Raw genomic sequence first — 22395 nt, forward strand, 5'->3', positions numbered from 1 at the left:
GGTCAACTACATGGGAGTCCAGCAACATAGCCATTATGCTAACTGCTGGTCCCTATTTCATTTTTATTTATCATTATTATTGTTATCTTTGCTACAGGGCTCACCAGACAGAGACAGACAGAAAGAGAGCAGGAAAGTGAGGAAGCAAGCTGCCAAGTCTGGGAACCAAACTATGGTTGGCCATGTGGGAGTCCAGTACCTCAACCCTATGCCACCTACTTGCCCTGGTACAGCCACTTTACAAGATAGTTTAGCAGTTTATTTTTCTTTTTCCTTCAGAGATTATTTATTTATTTTCTGAAAGAGAGAGTTAGAGAGAGAGAGAGAGACCTTTGACCCTTGACAGGCAGACTGCAGTCCTTCCCCTACCTGCAGCTGGCCTGGATCACGGGTGCAACTATGCTTGGTGTGTTGAAGCAAACATGGGATGTGAACCTACAGCCTTCTCTAACGTCATGCAGAAGCTCCTCTATAGTCTGTGTCACTGTAGTTTGGCTGGTTTGGCAGTTTCTTATAAAACTAACTGTACTCTTGCTGGGCCTGCAGGTGGCGTGGTGGTTGGGGCAGTAGATTCCCATATGGCTTGCATCCTGGACTTGGTGGCTTCTATCTCACTTTCCTTCTCTCTCTGTCTCTCTTTGGTCAAATTTGAAAATAAGTAAATAAATAAAATTAAATATATAATTATTAAAAAAACTAAATATACTCTTAAAAGACAAGTACTGAATTATTCCACTTATATGAGATATCTAAAGTAGGCAAATTCATAGGAATAAGAAGCAGAATGATGGTTACTCAGGGCTAGGAAGAGGAGAAGGAGAGTTAATGTTGAATGGGTATAAAGTTTCAGATTTTCAAGATCATAAAGTTCTATTTCACCACAATATGAATATACTTAGATATATGATTATTTAACATCTAAATTGATGGGGTCAGCAGGTGGTGTGGTGGTTGAGGCACTGGACTTCCCCATGGCAGACCATGGTTTGAGTCCGAAACCTGGCGGCTTACGTTCTCACTCTGTCTTTCTGGTGAGCACATGTACCTTATTGCCGTGGCCTGGGAAGCAAAGGTACCTGGAACCCCTAGTGAAAGCAGGTGGCAGACTGAGAAAGAACAGACAGACTGACAAGTAGAAAAAGCTGAGATCCAGTGGACTGGGAGTCTCCGGTGGAGAATGCTGTGGCCTTGAGCCGTTCCAAGGTTTATTCTTTTATATAGAAATGGAATGGAGAAGCCAGGTCGCGGCTGTGAAACATCTTGTGTCCTGTGGTTCTTGTGGCTTGTAGTTCTAAATATGTTTCCCTGGCCTTCTCTGGCTGACACTCACCTCCCTTAATTTACACTGCCCTGCTGTGTAACAGTAGATTATGTCTTTGTTAGAGCTTTTGCTTGCCCTGCAGCGTAAGCACAAAGATCGCTAATGCCTTATCCACATCTGGCTGCTCCCTATAACTTATAATGAGATAAAAAGTAATAATAATGATGAATAATTTGTGGTCACTATTATTATCATTATTTTTATTGTTTTTATTTGACCAGAGAGAGAAAAAGGGAAAGTGAGAAAGCAAGCCTCCAGGTCCAGGACTTGAACTGCAGTTGACCATGTGGGAGTCCAGCATCTTATAAAGACTTCTTAAAATTTTTTTCATTGGTGAAGAAATTTTATCTCTGGGATGGGGAGTGAGGAGGAAGTACCCCCACCCTGATAGGGCATGATCATTCTGTAATCCTTTTCCTTCCATTTTTCCATTTTGGGCACAAATGCACATGTGCCCAGCATTTTTTTCAAGCCACCAGGCTAGGATTTAACTGTTGTCAGTCACGTAGGATCCAGCTTTCCATTCACAATACTTAACCACTGTGCTATGGGATTGCCCTGAAGTTGATAAGTTTTATATATTTTTACTACATATACACACATGTAAAAAACCCTAATCTAAACATACTCTTAACATCCGCTCTAGCAATTGCTTTCTTAAGTATTTACTCAGGTGAATTAGAAACTTAGATCCATGCAAAAACCTGTACATTGGTATTTATATTTATGCTTTATTCATTATTGCCAAAACTTGGAAGCAACCAAAATATTCTTTAGTAGGTGAATGGGCAAATAAACTGTGGCACATCATACAGTGAAATATGATTTAGTGCTAATAAGGAATGAGCTTTCAAGCTATGGAAAAAAAGAAAAGAAGCTTAATTGCATGCTACTAAGTGAAAGAAGTCGGTCTGAAAGGCTACACACTGTGCAATTCCAAGTATTCAACATTCTGGAAAAAGGCACAACTAGGGAGGCAGTGAAAAGCCTAGTGGCTGCCAGGGGTGAGCGGGTAGGGAGGAATGAGTAGACAGCGCAGAGCATTTTTATAGCAGTGAAATCATTCTGTATGAAGCTGTAATGGTGGATATAATGGTGGATACGTGTCATTATACATTCGTCAAAACCCACAGAATTTACAATACCAAGAGATCCTTAAGATAAACTGTGAACTTTGAGTGATAATGTAGGTGCATCATTTGTAGCAGCTATACCACTCTGTGCAGGATATTGATAGCAGAAGAGGCTGTGCTTACTGGGGGCCAGGAATATATGGGAATGCCCTGTACTTTCCTCTCAATTTTTCTGTAAACTTAAAACTTCTCTAAAAAGAGGACCAGCAGGTGGCATGAGGGTTAAGGCAGCTGGATCCTACGTGGCCGACAGTGCAGTTTGAGTCCTGGACCTGGGCGACTGAAAATCATGCTGGGTGCATGTGCATGCATGCCCAAAATCCCAAGAGGAGACTAGAAGAGAAGGGATTGCAGCATGACCATTACCCCTGGCATGGGAGGGGGATGATTTCTCACTTTCCCTCTCCCTCCCTCTCTATCTGTCTCTCTTTCATAAGCACATATGCCCTATAGCAAAAAGAGAAAAAGAAAAGGAAAAAAAAAATCTCTAAAAAATAAAATCTATTTTATTACTATTCTTTTAGAGAGATTTTGATGTAGGGTACATGCACTCACCAGCGAGATAGAGAGAGACAGAAAGTGAGAAATCACCTCCCAGAGGGGATGGACACACTGCAACCCCATTCTCCTCCATTTTCCTCTCAGCATTTTGGACACTCACGCACACTCACCCAGCATGAGTTTCAAGCCACCGGGTCTGGGGCTCTAACCATGGTCGACTATGTGGGAGTCCAGCAATGTAACCCTTATGCCATCTGCTAGTTAGAAAGATCACTTTGGACTTAAAAAGAAACACTACAGGTGACTTTTATTCTAAAATACTACATATAAATAATCAAGATAAAGCATGTAGTTTCTTTCATATGCTTGCTTCCTTTCTTATTCTATTTTTTGATTTGCAGATTCAGAATGTTCTTCATGATTTTTTTCAAAATCCAGAATTTGAGCTTGGTAAGTATGCCTATTACTATAATATTTTTATTCTTATTTCTTTTTGGGGAGAGTAGTTACTGTATTTAGATGAAGAGTCAATATTGGGACAGATGTTATCCAAAGCTCTTACAGATGTAATTAAGCTCTTCTGCTCTTTCCAGATGAAGAAAAACAGGGACACAATCAGTGATTCTCAGTCCTTTCAGTCCAGCACTCCATTTTATTATAAATATTCTTTAATACCCCTTTATTAACCTATGCTATTTCTAGAAAATATAACTTATGTATATAAAATTTAAAAAGAAAGACATAATGTCATAACTGTGATAAAAAGAAATACAAAGAAAGACATGAGAATTTTATGTACTGGGACCAGCAGATGGCATAGCAGTTACATTGCTGGATGCCCACATGGCCAACTGCAGTTCAAGTCCTGGACCTGGTGGCTTTAAACGCACAAAGGGCATGTGTACATGTGTGTTTATGTTTTGAAATAAGAGTAAATGATTAGCTTTGGACTTATACATAGACTCCCCATGACTAGGAAATCTATGAATCCAGACTGTCACAGGTGTGTGTATAAGAGTTTGGATACAATTTGTATTACCTCCTATTACATAATTTTCAGAAATGGTGAACCATTCCTGGTAAAGTGCCAGAATCAAACAAAATACGATCCTGCCTCAAATTTTTACAGTAATTACATTCTTGGAAAATGTAATAGCAAAATTAGACTCTGTGTTTATAGGTAAAATAAATTTAAGCTCTAGACCCAAAATTATTAAAAGCAGATTTTTCAGCTACTTGAATGCCTGGCAGGAGAGAGAGAGTCTTCATTGTGCAGGAATTGCAGGAGTTCTGCCTCTACTCCTACTCCCCATCATTATGGCAACAAAAACTTGCCCTTAAATTTCCACTCTGCTCACCGAGGGGAAGGAGGACAGTACCATCTCTAAGGAGAACAACAGAGATATTTTTTAAAGTTTATTTTTGTCATGATAAAGAACATATGCACACACGAGAGAGAAAGAGAGAGAGAAAGAATGAGAAAGAGAGAGCCAGGCACCGTTGCTGGAATCTGTTACTCCACATCTCCTCCTCCTGGTTTTCCAGCTTGTTAGGATCTTGGGCACCTGTGCCAGGCACATTTCAGGTCAGCTGGGAATCTGGAGTTGGCCTTCTGGCTTCCCACACTGCAGTTTAGCATGCCACCAGCTGTGCCACCAGTGCTGGGCCAGGAACCACAGAGTTTGATGCTTTTGTTTTCAGAAAGATTTCCCAATGTGAGATTAGGCCAACAACAACAAAAATCTGACTTGTTGCGTAAAGAACGAGAGTTTGGGCCCTGAGATGTACATAATTTATATCTAGTTGACTCTTTAAATTTTTTTTTTTTTGGAGAGGTTTTTTGCTATAGGGCGCGTGCGCTCGCCAGACAGAGAGAGAGAGACAGAGACAGAAAGTGAGAAATCACCCCCCAGGGGGGATGGTCATGCCGCAATCCCTTCTCCTCCATTATCCTCTCAGGATCTTGGGCACGCACGCACACGCGTCCAGCGTGAGTTTCAAGCCACCGGGTCCGGGACGCGAACCGCAGTCGACTACGTGGGAGTGCAGCGACATAGCCATTACGCTAACTGCTGGTTCCCGACTCTTTAAATTTTTTTAACCACTTGTGCTACATTGATAACAGTAGATTGAGTTTTCTTCACACTTAAAAATAAAGTATGCTTCTCATTTTTTTAATCACATGATTTGAGCTTTGCCGAACTTCCCTCCTTCTCCCTGTTCTTAGCCTATTGAAAATCTGTAAGCCTTCCTTCAGCTCAACTCCCACTCCTGTTACAGAAAATTTCTCAAATAACTTTATTTATTTATGGGGGTACACACGAAGGTGTAAGAAAACTCTGAGATCCTAATAAAATGAGAAATTCCAGACCATTAGTGATTGTTTCTTCTCTCACCTTCTATACTATAGCATTTATTTTCTATGTCATTCATTGATTCAATATTTATTGACCCCTCACTTAGCTCCAGGTGCAAAGAATGGGTAGAGAATGTAAAGCAGACTGAGACGTGTTTCCTGACCCTAAGTTGCTCCAGGTTTGGTCAGGAGACAGACAAGAACATTTCATTGCACTTGGTTTACATAGTCTTCTGGAGCTTGGGGGAAGATCTAGGTCAGGGATATCAGCATCTATTGCATAAGCTTGTACGAAGGTTTATATAATCCTCTTGTGGCTGCGATAACTGATGTCTTATAATTAGCAATAACAAAATTCAAGGGTGATTGAAGAACCTTTCCTAGGCCTTGCGCTACCCCATGATAAGCAGGAGTTAACTGTCAGAAGTAGGAGAAGCCAGCGTTTTAGTGCTTTCATTATGAGCTTTCATATTGTGTGTATGTCTCTTGGTAAGGTCAATAAGGATTGCATGGTTGTCACATCAAATGGAGGTTTAAAATCTTTATTTGAACTGCCACATTCACCATCACTGACCACTCTGTCGCTCACAAAAACTCTTTGTTCTTGGCTTTTATGATATTGGTCTTTCTTGATTTTTTTTCTTTCATCTTTGCTCACCTCTTAGCATTTTTACTTCTTGGTTCTTCTTTTGTTTGCACCTTAAATGTTTTCCAGAATTTCCTTTTTGACTCTCTTTTCGCTTCACACACTACACATGCTCCCTGGGTTCTCTTTCAAATCTGTCACTGCAGCTGGTGATGTCTAATCCATTTTCCTATTCCAAACTTCCCCCCTGAGTGCTAGATCCTATTGGAAAAGCTCTACAATAAGTGCTAAGTGAAAACAGCAAGTTGCAGATCAAAATGGTCATATTTATATGTAGAAAAACCCAAGCTGTATGTGTGTAGGTCTACAGATACATATGGATATGCACAGAAGGGCTGTCCCGAGGATGACAGTGGTTACTTCCAGGGCCGGGAGGAGTGGGAGTGCTGGTGGGATTCGGAAAGAAGGAAGATACTTACATTTTGCTGCCTATATTTTCGTATTATTTAAATTTTTTTACTAAAAGAACATGTGAATATATTATTTATTTACCTTAAGAAACATTAAAACCAAAAGAAAATTTAAAAAGAAAGTTTGGAGAGTTGTTTTACTTTACACCTGCCAGTATAAATCAACACAGGTGCTTTTGTAGTCTTTTATATTATTGATATGCATATTTGTTTCTACTTTATTCCAACACATTCATTAAAAATATAGACTTGGGACCAGCAGATGGTGTAATGGTTACATCGCTGGACTCTCATGTAGTTGATTGTAGTTTAAGTCCTGGACCCAGCAGCTTAAAAACTCATGCCAGGCGCATGTGGGTGCATGCTCAAAATCCTGAGAGGAGAATGAAGGAGAAGGGATTGCAGTGTGGCCATCCCCCCAGGGGGATGTCTGTCTCTCTGGTGAGCACACACACCCTATAGCAAATTCTCTCTTAAAAAAAAAATATATATATATATATATACACACACATATGTGTGTGTGTATATGTATGTATACATAGACTTGTTTTCTGTAATATTTGGGTTTCTTGGTTAAATAAAGATAGGAAAATAAAATTTAGTAGTAATTGGAATGTTACCCAACTATTAGGTTATCAGAAAAGTCATGATGTATGTTTTCTATGCAAGAGATGCATCATGACTTTTCCAACAAACTGATAGATGTCATTTGCTTTATTGTGATTATGGAAAGATATCAGTTAAGGAATAATTTTATGTTCTACTTTTAAAGGACTATAATATAAATATAAAATATAAATGTATTACGACCAAACTAACTAAAAAATAACTTTATTCCATAATTAGAATCATATTGCAAACAACTGGATATTATTGAGTCAATGGAACCAAGACTGGACAAAATGGAATTTACAGAAGTAAGGAATTACTTTATTTAATATTTGAATCAAATTATTTTGCCAGTTTTAATTGTCTTTTGGTGTATGTTACATGTACATTAAATTAAAATATGAAAATTAATTTTATCTATGCTACAATATATACTTCAAAATATTTTAGCTCCTTTGAAATTAGGTTACATCTTGTAATCAAAAGCATCTTACAAGTTTTTTTTAATCAGCGGCATTCATTATGTGAAAGTATGAAAAACTTCTGCTGACATTTTCTGGTAAGATCAAGAAAAACGAACATCTTACATTTAATGAATTCTGGTTATACAGATAATAATGAGATCTAAAATTTACAAAGCATTTCCTATGGGCCAGACATTGTCCTAAACTGTCCATGAGCCCAGTAATCCTCTCAGCATCTCTTGTCTTTTACTTTTACAGATGAAAACATCAATATGCAGAAAGGTTAAATAACCAGCATATGGTCTCACAACTCGTGAAATAGGGAAATTTGTATTCAGGCAGTTTGATTTCAAAGTCTACATAAGGGGCCAGCAGGTGGCGTAGTGGTTAAGGCATTGGACTCCCACATGGCTGACCATGGTTTGAGTCACAGACCTGGTTGCTTGCTTCCTCACTTTCCCTCTTTCTCTCTGTCTGTCCCTGGTAAGTGCATATTCCATACAGCAAAATTTAAATAATAATAATATATAAAATAAAATAATTCTTAAAAAAAAGTCTATGTAATACTGCAGTGAAGAAAGTATGATTCTATTATAATGCAATAAGCAAAAGAAGTAATTTAGTGGTATCAGAGTTCTAAGTCTTTCATGGCTTATTTTTATATTTTTTCATATTTCCTGTTTCCCCTGTTTTTCTCTAATGAGCCTCAGACTCAAAGCAACTTTCTCTTTCTCCTTTCATACACTTTGGCTCCACTGATGGTGAAGACTGCACAATATACTGTTTCAAAACTGTGTATGAAGTATTTCTGGAATCCTTTTTAAAAGGATTGTTACATCGGGAACCAGCAGTTAGAGTAATGGCTATGTTACTGAACTCCTATGTAGTTGACCGCGGTTCGCATCCCGGACCTGGTGGCTTAAAACTCACACCGGGCGCGTGTGCGTGCGTGCCCAAGATCCCTAGAGGAGAATGGAGGAGAAGGGATCGTGGCGTGACCATCCCCCCTGGGGGGTGATTTCTCGCTTTCTGTCTCTCTGTCTCTCTCTGTCTGTCTGGCGAGCGCATGTGCCCTATAGCAAAAATCTCTCCAAAAACAAAAAAAAGGATTGTTACATCAGTTAAGTATTTGGCAAAGTCTATCTCAGTTATGTTCCAGCTGTGTTTTCTTACAGTCAATATTTGTTTCTTTTCTTTCTTTTTTTTTTTTTTTTGAGAGGTTTTTGCTATAGGGCGCATGCGCTCGCCAGGCAGAGAGAGACAGAGAGACAGAAAGCAGGAAATCACCCCCCAGAGGGGATGGCCACGCCACAATACCTTCTCCTCTCGGGATCTTGGGCACGCACGCACACGCACCCGGCGTGAGTTTAAGCCACCGGGTCCAGGCCTCGAACCGCGGTTGACTACGTGGGAGTCCAGCGACATAGCCATTATGCTAACTGCTGGTCCCAATATTTGTGTATTTTCTATCCATTAGTCACGGGGCCAAACTAACAGCCAAAGATTTTTATATCTCCCCCATAATCTAAAATCCATGTTTTCCCTGCCTTAAAGCGACCCAGGACCAAGTACCAGACAACCAGGGATAGCCTCTTAGCCCCAAAGACCTAAAGCTATTCAAAGTAGCCAATTCTAAATTGTTGACTGCTTTGTCTTGCATTTCCTGTAGAAACCACATAAGGACTCTGGCTTAGGCTTTCCCTTTGATCCTTCTGCCTCTTGACCAAGACCTGATGTTTTCCCTATGGTCCTTGCATGGCATGGCACACTCCCTTCCCTTGAATATTTTAAGTAATCAAAATATTTCAGTAGCATTAGCCTTTTAGTCACCTTCATAAATTAAAATCCCACAAATACAAATGAGACAAGCAACTCAAAGAAAAATTTGCAAAGAAACAAATGATAGCATTAAAATGGTTCAGGAAAAGTCAGTGCATCATTTTAATATAGTAATAGACAATACATAACTTATATTTCTTTGCAAAACACTGATTTTTGGTGCTAATTGACAATTTGTCTTATACCAGTTTTCCTAAAGGTGGACAATTTAGGGCTGCCTCATGGCCTAGTGGCCAGATTCCACAGGGCTGACTGCGGTTTTGAGTCTCAGCTGACAACTTGAAAAACAATCCAGGCACCTGTGTGTGCCTTCCCCAAATCCCAACAGCATGGAGGGAAAAGAAGAGAGGATCACTGCACCACCATGCCCCACTGAGGGGTACTTTCTCTCTCTCTGCCCCTACCCCTGCAAGTGCGCATGCCCTCTGGCAATAAAAAAAAATGGGAAATTTTGGTATAATTTTGAAATTTTTTCATCCATTTTTTTGCTGAGATTTTTTTTTTCATTTTCTCCAGTATGTTCATAATTGTTTGTTAAAAGATTTTTTATAGCTGCTGCTTTAAAACCCTTGTCTGATAACCACAATATCTGGTGACATCTCAGTGTTGACTTGTGCTCATAGTCTTTTTCATTTATGTTGAAATTGTCCTAATTTCTTAGACAATATTTGATCTTCTGTTGCATCTTGGACATTTTGAGTACAATGCCATGGAGCTTATTTACATTTTACGTAAAGGCTTTCTTTGGGGCTGGCAGATGGCATGGTGGTTAAATTTCCCATTCAATCTCTTTTGATAGGTTGGGGGCAGAGGAAGGGAGCCTTGTTACTGATATGTGTACACGAAACTACTGGCTTTCCGTTTGATTTTCTTTGCTACTTCCCAGCAGAAAGGGAGAGGGTCATTTGGCTATGAGCAGGGGTGGAAGTCTAGGCTTTCCACTTGGCCTTTGCTTTTGAGAGTGAACCAGGGGCTGAGGAGGGTGGTTATTATCTATGATTTTTCTTTCTAGATTGCCTCTTTTCTATTCCTGTGGCTAGAGAGAGCAAGCTTTTCTCATTTTTTGTTTTGTTTTGTTTTTGTTATTATTACTGTTGTTTGTTTTGTATGTTCTCATGGGCATTTCTGAGTTGCCCGTTTCTACAGCACCCGTTACGGACACATGAGTCCAGAAGAAAACCCAGGATAACACCATTTGTCGGGTCCTAAGGTCCCTGGCCAATCTGCTGTCTCCTCTCTACCTTTTATAGTCTTCATAATTTGTTTATATCTAATATCTAGGGTTTTCAGTTGTAGTTAAAGAGGAATGAGGAAAAGTGCATCTACTCATTTTGGTCCTTAAAAAAATTTTTTTTAAGTTTATTTATTTATTTCATGGACAAAAAGAGAAAGAGAAACAGGCACCCTAAGCAGGGTCTTGGCACACCACAGCCCCTTCCCCACTCCCCCATCCAGGATCATGGCACGTATGCTCGTATGTCTGCCTGGAATCCAAACCAATCTTCCATGTGGCTCCAGCATTGCAGAGCAGTGCCCTAAAATGTGTGCCAGGTTCTCAAAACATTTTAATGACTACATATATTTTGTGAGGTATAGTATCATAATTTATTTAATGGTATTTTTATTTTTATACATTTATGTGCTCGTTATTCACTATAAAAAAAATCCTAAGTTTAGTATCTGGACATAAATCTTTGTTTACAGCTTGCTGTAGACTGAATTGGGTTCCCGCCCTCAAATTCATATATTAAAGCCCTAAACACTAAGCGATTTTGTATCCAGAGAGAGGACTTTTAAGAGGAAATTAAGGTTAAATTAGGTCATAAGGAGAGAGAGAAAGCAAGCTGCCAGGTCTGGGACTCGAACAGAACATGTGTGAGTCCAGTGCCCTTAACCACCATGCTACCTACTGGCCCCAAGGGTGGATCTTAATCTGATAGGATATGTGGCTTTATAAGAAAACAGAGAGATCACACTTTCTCTGTGTATACACCAAGAAAAGGCCTTGTGCGGACCCAGCAAAAAGGCAGTCAGCTACAGCCCAGGGAGAGAGCCCTTGCCAGACACGGACTCTGCTGACACCTAGATTTGGACTTTTGAACCTCCAGAACTATGAGAAAACAGATCTCTGATTGATTGTTTTTGTTTCTGGTTTTGCTTTTGCTTTTGCTTGTCTTTTTTTTTTTTTTTTTTTTAGAGGTTTTTGCTATAGGGTACATGCACTCACCAGACAGGCAGAGAGAGACAGAGAGACAGAAAGCGAGAAATCAGTATCCGTCCAGACTCCCAGTTACAGAATTATAGGTACATACCATTGTTTAGGTTGTTCAGAATTCAAACTGGACCCACTGTGTAGCCTCAGCCTTGCACGGCAGCACCTTGCCATTTGCACCATTGTAACCAGGTCAATTTATCTTCTTCTGCTTCCTCGTTTTCCCTCTCTATTGCTTTCTCTGTCTCTCTGAAAACCACACACACCTTCTAGTAGAAAAGGAAAAGGAAAAAGAAAGAGTTTGAATAGAATATGTCTTGGTATTTTGCTTTAAAAATACCAAATATTTTTTAATACTTGAGTATGGTGTGCTCTTTTGATATTCAGATTTTTTTTCATTTCTGAGACATTTTCTTGTATTACGTTTTTGAATACATCTTCCATTTTATCTTTCAGCTGTCTATAACAGGGAATCCAATTATCTTTTTTTTAATCCAATTAATTATCTTTGGTGGGATTAGATCTGTCTTTTGTATCTAGTAATTCTTTCTAAATTTATTAATTTTCTTTCTTTCTTTTTTTTTTTTGAAGAGGATTTTGTTATAGGGTGCGTGTGTTTGCCAGATAGACAGAGACAGAGACAGAAAGTGAGAAATCACCCCCAGGGGGGATGGCCACGCTGCAATCCCTTTTCCTCCATTCTCCTCTTGGGACCTTGGGCATGCATGCACATGCGCCTGGCGTGAGTTTTAAGCTACCAGGTCCGGGATGTGAACTGCGGTCGACTATATGGGAGTCCAGCAACATAGCCACTACACTAACTGCTGGTCCCTAATTTTCTTATTTTTATCATCTGAATTCATTGTTATGCTCTAAAACTTTTCTGTCAACAATTACATTTTACATTGCTTGTTCTTTTAAATTTCTTTTTTTTTTTTTTCATTTTTGGTGACCTGACCTTTATTTTATTACCTACAAATCATGCATGAATGCCTTGAAATAAGTTTTCTTTGAATAAACCCATTTTTATTCAGAAAAATTCAAAAGGGGAAACAGGCTTTCTGGTGTAGGAAAAGCCTTTCAACAGCCCCTAAGTGATTTTCACAAAATAAAAAAATGGACCCTAGTCTTACAGAAGTTTTGGCTTAACTTTACCAAGCACCAAGATGTGCCACAATAGTTAAGGCAAAGCAGAGGCAAATTAACAAAAACGTTACTAATACAACAATACATTGCAGTCCAAAAACAGCCACTGTTTATTTACTGACCAGATAACAAAAATAATCAGGGTGGATTCCTTAGTTCATCCTTCTAATAAGTCTGTTGGTCTGGTCTTCCCTGTTGCCAGCATCTCCACCTTCTGCAAAATGGGTGGTCTTTTTCTTCTTTCCACCCCGTGGAGAAGATAATTGGAAGGCCCACAGGAAGTTATTTGCTTCTTTGAAGCGTTTTCCAACAGTATAGATTTCATGAATCAGATCCTCCGTGCAGATGATGCCAAATTTACCAAGAGATTGAACAATCAAAGAGTTATCTGTCAAAGCAATTCGCTTATTGATTTTGCCATGACCACGTTTGTAGGGCAATTCATTTACTGACTTCAGGTTCGGGTACCCCCATGCAATATATGGTTCCACAAGTCTCAGTATGTTACTTGAGGCCTTGTTGAGCTTAACAAAGGTGTCATTGAAGATCTGCCGAAGATGAAGAAGCTGCAACACCTTTTGAACCTTTAAGCTCACTCCATTGATACCTCCGATCCTGATGATGGACGCCAATTTGGGTTCTGCAGGTACATAGAAGTTGCCAGCTTTTCTTGCCATCCTGGCCATGCTAATCTCAGTTCTGTACATCTGTCTATGTTCCTTATGATAGTGTTTAGATTTTTCATAGGTAAGCTTCCTCCTTGCCTTTTGAAGCATCTTTTGAGCACATTTTTTTCTCAGGTGCTGGATCTTCAGCTCCGCGAAATTCCTTGGCTTTTTCTTAAGGGTTTCTGGCACAGCAGGAACTTTCTTTTTCTTCTCTTGAACGCCCTTCATGGTTCCAGCCGGAAAAGAGCATCTTGTGTGTGTGTGTGTGTGTGTGTGTGTGTGTGTGTGTGTGTGTGTGTTAGTTTGTTCTTTATTTATTTTTTTTAATTTATTTTTCATTTTATTTTCTTTCATAGAAAAGAGAGTCTTTTAAATTTCAATGCTCAGTTTGAGTCCTTACACCTAAGCTCTACCCTTTCATCTCATTCTGCAACTTTATTAGTTTTTGCTATACTGAATTTGTGTTCCTAATGAGTTATCCTTTAAAGCAATTATGAGAAATGTCTTGTTTTTCTTGAGCTGTTTTTTTTTGAGATTGTCTTTATCTGCCAATTGCTTTTTTTTCTTCCTATATTATATTTTCATCCTTGCCCTACTGTTATGCCATTTATTTTTATACTCCTGGTTCTTGGATGCTTTTTCTGTAATTTGCATTTATTCCAAGACGGTATGGATAGTTTCTTGACTTTCTCCTGAGGCTATATGAGACCTGTTGTTCACTCCAGTTTAGAGGCTTGACATTTCCCTTTCTAGTCACTCTTCTGATTCTTGATACCAGAGTCAGAGAAGAGGGGAAGAGGAATTGCCTTTAAAACCAATGCTGTCTTTGTAAGAAACCCTGAGCTTTGTACTTACTCTCTTTTATTCCATCCTTTTATTTTTAGTTTATTCAAAAAGTATTTGTTTGGTTGTTGATTTATGATGAATATTCTGGTAAATATTAAGTTTAGGAGTTTCCATCTGTAATTTAACTTTTTTTTTTTTTAAGAGGTTTTCGCTACAGGGCACGTGCGCTTGCCAGACAGAGACAGAGAGACAGAAAGTGAGAAATCACCCCCCAAGGGGGATGGCCATGACGCAATCTCTTCTCCTCCATTCTCCTCTCAAGATCTTGGGCACGCACACACGCCCGGGGCGAGTTTTAAGTCACCGGGTCCAGGACGCGAACCACGGTCGATTATGTGGGAGTCCAGCGACATAGCCATTACACTAACTGCTGGTCCCTATAATTTAACTATTTTTTAAAAGCAAAAGTTGATTTTGAATATTTTCAAGTGGTTTATTTTATTTATTGGGATAATCACATAATTATACAATCTATTAATGTTGTAAGTTATATCAGTAAACTCCCCAATACTGAACCACCCTTGTGTTTCAAGAATAAACTTCACTCATGTATATTCTATGAGAATTCCTAAAATCAGTAGAGAGTATGTGTGTGTGTGTGTGTGTGTGTGGGTGTGGGTGTGGGTGTGGGTATGTGTGTGGTGTTTTAGACAGGTTCTTGCTGTGTCATGATCCTCCTGCCTCAACCTCCTGAGCGGCTGGGACCACAGGTGTGTACCATCATGCCCAACTTTCCAGAGTAAGCCAGGAATGGAACCCAGGCCTCCCATTTGGCCCCAATCTGTCAAGCAGTGTCCAGGGCCGGGTCCTTGAAATCTGTCCTTTTTTTAAAGAATTATTTTTTAAATTTTATCAATTCATTCATTTATTTTAATTTGACTAGAGACACACACAGAGAGAGAGGGAAAGTGAGAAACCAAGCCACCAGTCCAGGACTTGAACTGTGGTCGGCCATGTGGGAGCGTCCAGTGCCTCAACCACCAAGCCACTTGCTGGTCCCTGAAATCAATATTTAATTTTCAGTTTTAGCTATTGTTCTCCTCTACTGTTCAGCTCATCTATTTAGTTTATTTATTTATTTTTATTAATTTTATTTTGGCAAATCATAATGTATATATTTAAAGGGTACAGTGTGATGTTTTTGATATATGTATGTAGTATGGAATGATTAAATCAAGCTAACTAACATATTTATCACCCCACATCATTTTTTTTGTGATGAGATGTTTGAAATTTACCCTCTTGGTAATTTTGAAGTATATAACATATTAACTGTGGTCACCCTGTTGTATAATATATTTCAGATATCTATTCCTCCTATTTCTCTAAAATTTTGTAGCCTGTGACTGTCCTCTCCACAGTCCTTCCTCCCACTACCTTGCCAGCCCTGGTGAATGGCATTCAACTCTATTTCTGTGGATTCAACTTTTTTAGATATCACATATAAATGGGAACATGAGGTATTTGTCTTTCTGTGCCTGGCTTATTCACTTAGCACAATGTCCTCCAGGTCCATTCAGGTTGTTACAAAGGACAGAATTTCCCTCTTTCTTAGGACTAGATAGTATTCCATTATGTGTGTATACCATGTTTTCTTTATTCATTCATCAACTGCTGGACACTTAGGTTGATTCCGTATCTTGGCCATTGTGAATAATGCTGCAATAAGCACAGGAATACAGATGCCCTTTTGGCATAGTCTCCTATGTAGTTTAAAATTTTATCACAATTGTTCTAAGAATGTTTTTGTCCTGGGATCAGCAGATGGGATAATGGTTATGTTGCTGGAGTCCCATGTAGTTGACTGCAGTTCTAGTCTCGGACCTGGTGGCCTGAAACTCACACCAGGCACATGTGCGTGCATGCTCAAAATCCTGAGAGGAGACTGGAGGAGAAGGGATTGTGGCTTGGCCATCCCCTCCTGGGGGCATGATTTCTCCTTCCTGTCTCTCTGCCTCTCTCTGTCTCTCCAGTAAGTACATGTGCCCCAAAACCAAACCCCCTTTTTTTTTTTTTAAGAGGTTTTTGCTTTCAGTTTAGTTTAAGTTGCATTTTTCCTGCATGCTATTCATGAATCTGTTGGAGGACACTGAGCTCCATTGTGTGTCACATAAATTATACAGCAAGACCCTATGAGGAGACACCCCAAGTTAATGAGAATTCATCTTTAATGTGATGGCAATCGATTCTCATCCTTCACAGAAGTCTCAAGCTTGGCCTTACAATAATGTGACTGAACCAATTCAATTAAAAATTTTGAACTCCATCTTGTAATGTTAATTCCCAGTGTTGAGGTTTGAGAGGTTTGTGAGGAGACAAACAAGGAAATAATTAGTCCAAAATATTGTCATGAAGAATATACCATAAAAGAGAGCCAGATGTTCCTGGAAGAACCCCAACAGAGTAGGTGAGCCAAAACATCTCAGATAGCGTGTTGTTGCTGGGTCTTATGGATCTGGACAGATGTAGAAAAGGAGAAAGACTTTCCAGGAAGGCAGGACAACAGCATGTAAAAAACATGAAGACCTGAAAGAGTCTATTTGTCTATATGGTAGGAAAGAAATCTTTTTTTATTAGTATATGAGATATATAACTAGGGAAAAGATGAGAAATGAAAAGGAAAGTCAGGTGAGGACTCTGTCTACGAAGGTATTATATCAAATGCTAATGAGTTTATATGAAGTACCATAATAGTAGGTGTATGTTATCTTTACCCTTTCTCCTTTAATCAAGTATGTGTGCATGTACATATGTGTGTATATGTGTATGTATATATGTATAATTTTCATAGACTATTTGTTTATTTTAGTTTGACCAGAAAGGGACAGAGTGAGAGAGAGGGAGAAAGTGAGAAAGCAAGCTGCTGGATCCAGAACTTGAACAGCAGTTGGCCATGTGGGAGTCCAGCACTTTTAACCACCATGCCACCAGCTGGCACCTTAAGAATTATTTTTATTGAACTTTATTTATTTGTTTGTTTATTTATTTTAATTTGACCAGAGAGGGACAGAGTCAGAGAGAGAGAGATAGGGAAAGTGAGAAAGCAAGCCGCCAGGTCCAGGACTCGAACCGCAGTTGGCCATGTGGGAGTCCAGCGCCCTCAACCACCACACCACTTGCTGGCCATATACTTTTGTTTTAACAGATGGTTTGGGCTATTCAGATTTGTTTTCCTGACATTTCCCAACTTTTCTCCCTGAAATGCAAAGATGCAATCAGGCACTTTTATTATAGAGAACTGAAATCAAGGAAGTATTTCTTATATAGAAATATTTATGAGGGACCAGCAGATAGTGTAGTGGTTATGTCCATGGACTCCTACATAGTTGACTGTGGTTTGAGTCCCAGACCTGGAGGCTTGAAACTCCCACTGGGAGTGTGTGCGTGTGTGCCCAAATTCTCAAGAGAAGAGTGGAGGAGAAAGGATTGCAGCGTGGTCATGCCCCCTGGGGATGATTTCTCTCTTTCTGTCTGTCTGTCTGTCTCTCTCTCTCTCTCTGGTGATCACACATGTGCTAGCAAAAATCTCTCTTAAAAAAAATGAAATATTTATAAAAGTGCTGGCTCCATAGCCTGGTAGTTAAGGCAGCTGAATCCTCCATCCCCAACCTCACAGTTCAAGTCCTGGACCTAGCAGCTTGAAAAACACTCAGGGCATGAGTGCACGCATGCTCAAAATCTCAACAGTATAGAGAAATTAAAGAGAAAGGATCGTGGGTGACCCAGTCCTATTGGGCTTTCTCCCTCTCCTCTTTCTCTGTCTCACATGTGCCTCCTGGAAAAAAAAAAAAATTTAAAAATTGGGGCCAGCAGGTGGCGTGGTGGTTAAGGCATTGGACTTCCACATGGTTGATCATGGTTTGAGTCCTGGGCCTGGTGACTAGCTTTCTCACTTTCTCTTTCTCTCTCTCGTGAGCACATGTGCCCTGTACCAAATTTTTAAAATAAATAAATAAAATTACATAAATAATTCATTAAACTTTTTTTAAATTATAAGAAGAAATATTGGGACCAGCAGATAGCATTATGGTTACATTGCTGGACTCCCACATGGCTGACCGTGGTTCGAGTCCACCCAGACCCGGTGGCTTAAAACTTAGACCAGGTGCATATGTGTTCATGCCCAAAATCCAAGAGGAGAATGGAGAAAGGATTGGGGCATGGCCATCCCCATGGGGGTGTGATTTCTCACTTTCTGTCTCTGTCTTCATGCACCGTATAGCAAAACTCTCTCTAAAAAAATAAAAAAGAAATACTTATGGAAAATATTTAATTCTTATCAAATCATTGAATCATTCTATATGACATAGAAGTAGTAGTCTGTAGTATTTGCTTTTAAAGAGATTTCTTTGGGGCCAGTAGGTGGTGTGGTGGTGGGGCACTCCCCATGGCCAACTATGGTTCAAGTCCCTGACATGGTGGTTTGCCTTCTCATTTTCCCTCTCTCTCCCTCTCTCTCTGTCTTTCTGGATAGCATATGTGCCCTGTAGCAAATTAAAAAAATAATAATGACAATAAATAAAATTAAATAAATACTTACTTTTAAAAAGAGATGTACTTTAATATTATCTTATTTATACTCATTTAACAAAACTGGAAGAAAATGGAATTAGAAATGTCAGGCTTACATTCAAGATATTACACACAAGTGCCACCCAGTGGAAATACTGTGTCATACAATTGCTGCTCTGAGTTGTAATGAATAATGTATTAGGTAAAAATGTGTCATGACTTTTCTGACCACCCAATAACTAGTACTCAGGATAGAGGGTGTTTGAAGAACATGAAGTCATTGAAGAATAGTTAATATAAAGAAAAAGAGAAATGGAGAGAATGTTTCTATATGCCTATCATTTTTCAAGTGTATCCATTTTATTGATGGATAAATGAACAACTGATGCTCTTTGTTGGCTATGATGTATCTCTCATTTCTATCTGTTTTATTCTAAGTAAATGAACACCCAAATTAATCACTTTAGAATGTTTACTTCTAGACTATTAGTTGTTAGGAGTATACTCGATTTTACTCTATACAATAATGTATTACAGCAATGCAATAATACACTGTGGTGTGACGGTCTGTCTGTAGGCACATGCGAGACTTCATGTCCATGTTAGAGCTGGGGGAGCATCTGTGTGCACACACACACTGGATGGGACCAGGCTAAGATCAGGGAAAAAAGTATAAATGAATTAACAACACACACACACACACAATTACAAAGCAGCAAATAGATGCAAATATTACAAGTTATTATATTCATTGCTGCTGAGGGATGCATAACAAAGGAAAATTGAAACTTGAACAGGGCAGGTTTCATGTAGGAAACTCACATGGTAGCTGTGAGTTTTAAATTTCATCCATCTGCCTACCTTGCTTCCTTATTTCAAAAGGAACCTTAAGACCAGTGCTTTAAACATTTATATTTTGACCAAAACCATTCAAAATATAGAGTGTACTGATTCGTTCGGGATTTTGTTTTGTTTTGTTTTGTAAGCCAAGCATTTAGAAACACAAGAGACATGTTTTAGGAGAACATCAGGTTTGTTTTAAATTTTCTTTCTCTTTCGCTATAGGGCGTGTGTGCTTGCCAGAAAGACAGAGAGAGACAGAAGGCGAGAAATCACCCCGTAGGGGATATGGCCACACTGCAATACCTTCTCCTCCATTCTCCTCTCAGGATCTTGGGCACGCACGCACACGCGCCCGGCATGAGTTTAAGCCACCAGGTCTGAGACTCGAACTGTGGTTGACTATATAGGAGTCCAGCGACATAGCCATTATGCCAACTGCTGGTCCCTTGCTTTAAGTTTTCTGAACACTTAGATCTCCAAGGGACAACTCATTTTATGAGACAAAATTTGCCATTTATGTCACTTTTAACACTGTACTGAGTTGTAGGACTAAGTATCATGTTCTCTGTACAAGTTGGAAAAGAAACTCTTAGATTTCAGTGGGCCCCATTAGAAAAACTAGCTGCCTTCCCCACAGGAAACATGGACTGAGTTATAGGATGTCAATCCATCCTGGTCTGCCTGGGACTGAACATGGATCTTTCAGTATTAAAACCAGGAAGTACCAGGCAAAGCAAAGCAGTTGGTCACCCTAACGGAGGAGTTCACATTGCTGTGCAGTAACGCACGCACACGCGCCCGGCATGAGTTTAAGCCACCAGGTCTGAGACTCGAACTGTGGTTGACTATATAGGAGTCCAGCGACATAGCCATTATGCCAACTGCTGGTCCCTTGCTTTAAGTTTTCTGAACACTTAGATCTCCAAGGGACAACTCATTTTATGAGACAAAATTTGCCATTTATGTCACTTTTAACACTGTACTGAGTTGTAGGACTAAGTATCATGTTCTCTGTACAAGTTGGAAAAGAAACTCTTAGATTTCAGTGGGCCCCATTAGAAAAACTAGCTGCCTTCCCCACAGGAAACATGGACTGAGTTATAGGATGTCAATCCATCCTGGTCTGCCTGGGACTGAACATGGATCTTTCAGTATTAAAACCAGGAAGTACCAGGCAAAGCAAAGCAGTTGGTCACCCTAACGGAGGAGTTCACATTGCTGTGCAGTAATCCCTGCTTATCTGTGGTTTCGCAGTCAGTGGTGTCAGTGACCCAGGGTCAAGCACAGTCCAAGAACAGATGACTACATTATAATCTTCCTGCCCCAGCCTGGGCCTAATTGTTTTTTAAGGTTCCCTCCCTGAGACTGGAAAGCTAATTTTCTGTGCAAAGGCTGTATGAACACACCATTTCTTCAATGAGAGATAGCAACTGCTTGCTATGTACTTCAACATTCTGTTCACTTCTTCCCTTTTTTTTTTCTGACTCCTAAACTATCAGGGTTTACAAATACGATTCGGAGGTTGATACCCGAAGATAGTTTCCAAACATAAAGTTCTCTTCCTAACCTCTCATAACATCGACTACCTAGTGTATCGACAATTAAATGTGTGAATCCCAATGGCTCAGAGGTGTAATATCTAATACTAGTTTTCAGTCTATAAAATGAGACATTTGTGCTCACTTTGGCAGCACATATACTAAAATTGAAATAATACAGAGAAGATTAGCATGGCCCCAGTGCAAGGATGACACGCAAATTCATGAAGTGGTCCATATTTTTACTCTATGGTAGAGACTGAAAGACTGGAAAACAAACAGAATCAAAATATACAGGAAACAAGAAATGGAAAATTATTTGTTGACGATAACACGTATGTTGATGTGCTTGATTGAGCACAGTGTATTCTGGATGGAAAATCTCATTTTGTATGCTGTAATGATGTATAGTGAATGAATGTAAATAAATTTAAATTAAAAAATGCATTAAAAATTGTAATGGACACTAGAGACAAAGTGGAAAGAGAGTGTGGGAGGGGAAGAGTGTAAGAAAGGAAAATTGGGGAAATGGAGAGGTAAGACACTTGTGGGACACAGTTAAGGTTATTTACCTGTTGACGAGGATGTGTATAATAGTCTCAACTGGGCCGAACTGAGGTGCATATCGTGCTGGGTAGAGTCTCTTCAAAATCTAAATGATGTATAGTGATTTAATGTATGAGTAATACATTTAAAAAGTAATTTAAAAAATATGACTCCCCCCCAAAAAATGAGACATTTGCCACGTTCTCAACATTGTCAGAAGGGAAACATACACACATACACACACACACACACACACACACACATACACACACACACAGGATTAATTACATTGGGAGCTAGCACACAAAGATAACTTGACTAAGTGCAGTTCAAATGTTTAATAGATGGTTGAGCTATTAAACTAAAGGATATCAGTAGTTAATTAGTCTTAATTTAATCTAAGCAATCATTTTGACTCATTCCTTGGAAAGGTATGAAAATATAAAACCTCCCATGTATTTTCACTTTTTTCTTTTTTTGCAAGAGATTTTTGCAAATTTTACTGATTTCTAGTTTTGAAATTTGATGTGTAATTCATAGTGGCACCTGGTTGTTTTTATGTCATAGAGCCATGCTTCCAGGACAATCAGAATATACTCACTCAGAAAACCCACAGGCTATAAATCCAGGAAGTTGAAGTGGCTCTCAGAGAAAGGTTTTAACTAATTTTTGATTCAATAGTATTCCCATGGCCAGAAAACCCATATGGCCTTAATATAAAACAGGGTGATTTTTCTTATAAATCAATAATGTTTTTTTCCAATGTTTGAGGACCGAGCCACAGGTCTTGTCAGAAAATGTCAAT

At 39.3% G+C, this 22395-nt stretch overlaps 1 protein-coding gene and 1 non-coding gene across 2 annotated transcripts in view; both read left to right on the top strand.

Annotated features, from left to right (window-relative positions):
- EFCAB5 (EF-hand calcium binding domain 5) overlaps positions 1-22395 on the top strand; it is a 155488-nt gene that overhangs the window by 63609 nt on the left and 69484 nt on the right. Inside the window, exon 7 of the mRNA XM_006165478.1 lies at positions 7214-7284. Within this exon, the coding sequence (XP_006165540.1) occupies positions 7214-7284 (71 nt within the window). The remainder of the gene's footprint in view (positions 1-7213; positions 7285-22395) is intronic.
- Positions 21182-21288, top strand: LOC114005512 (U6 spliceosomal RNA). Its single transcript, XR_003547358.1, has one exon. It is a non-coding gene; the product is annotated as a U6 spliceosomal RNA (small nuclear RNA).

The sequence above is a fragment of the Tupaia chinensis genome, unplaced genomic scaffold (assembly GCF_000334495.1).
Source record: "Tupaia chinensis unplaced genomic scaffold, TupChi_1.0 Scaffold143921_1, whole genome shotgun sequence".
Lineage (NCBI taxonomy): Eukaryota > Metazoa > Chordata > Mammalia > Scandentia > Tupaiidae > Tupaia > Tupaia belangeri.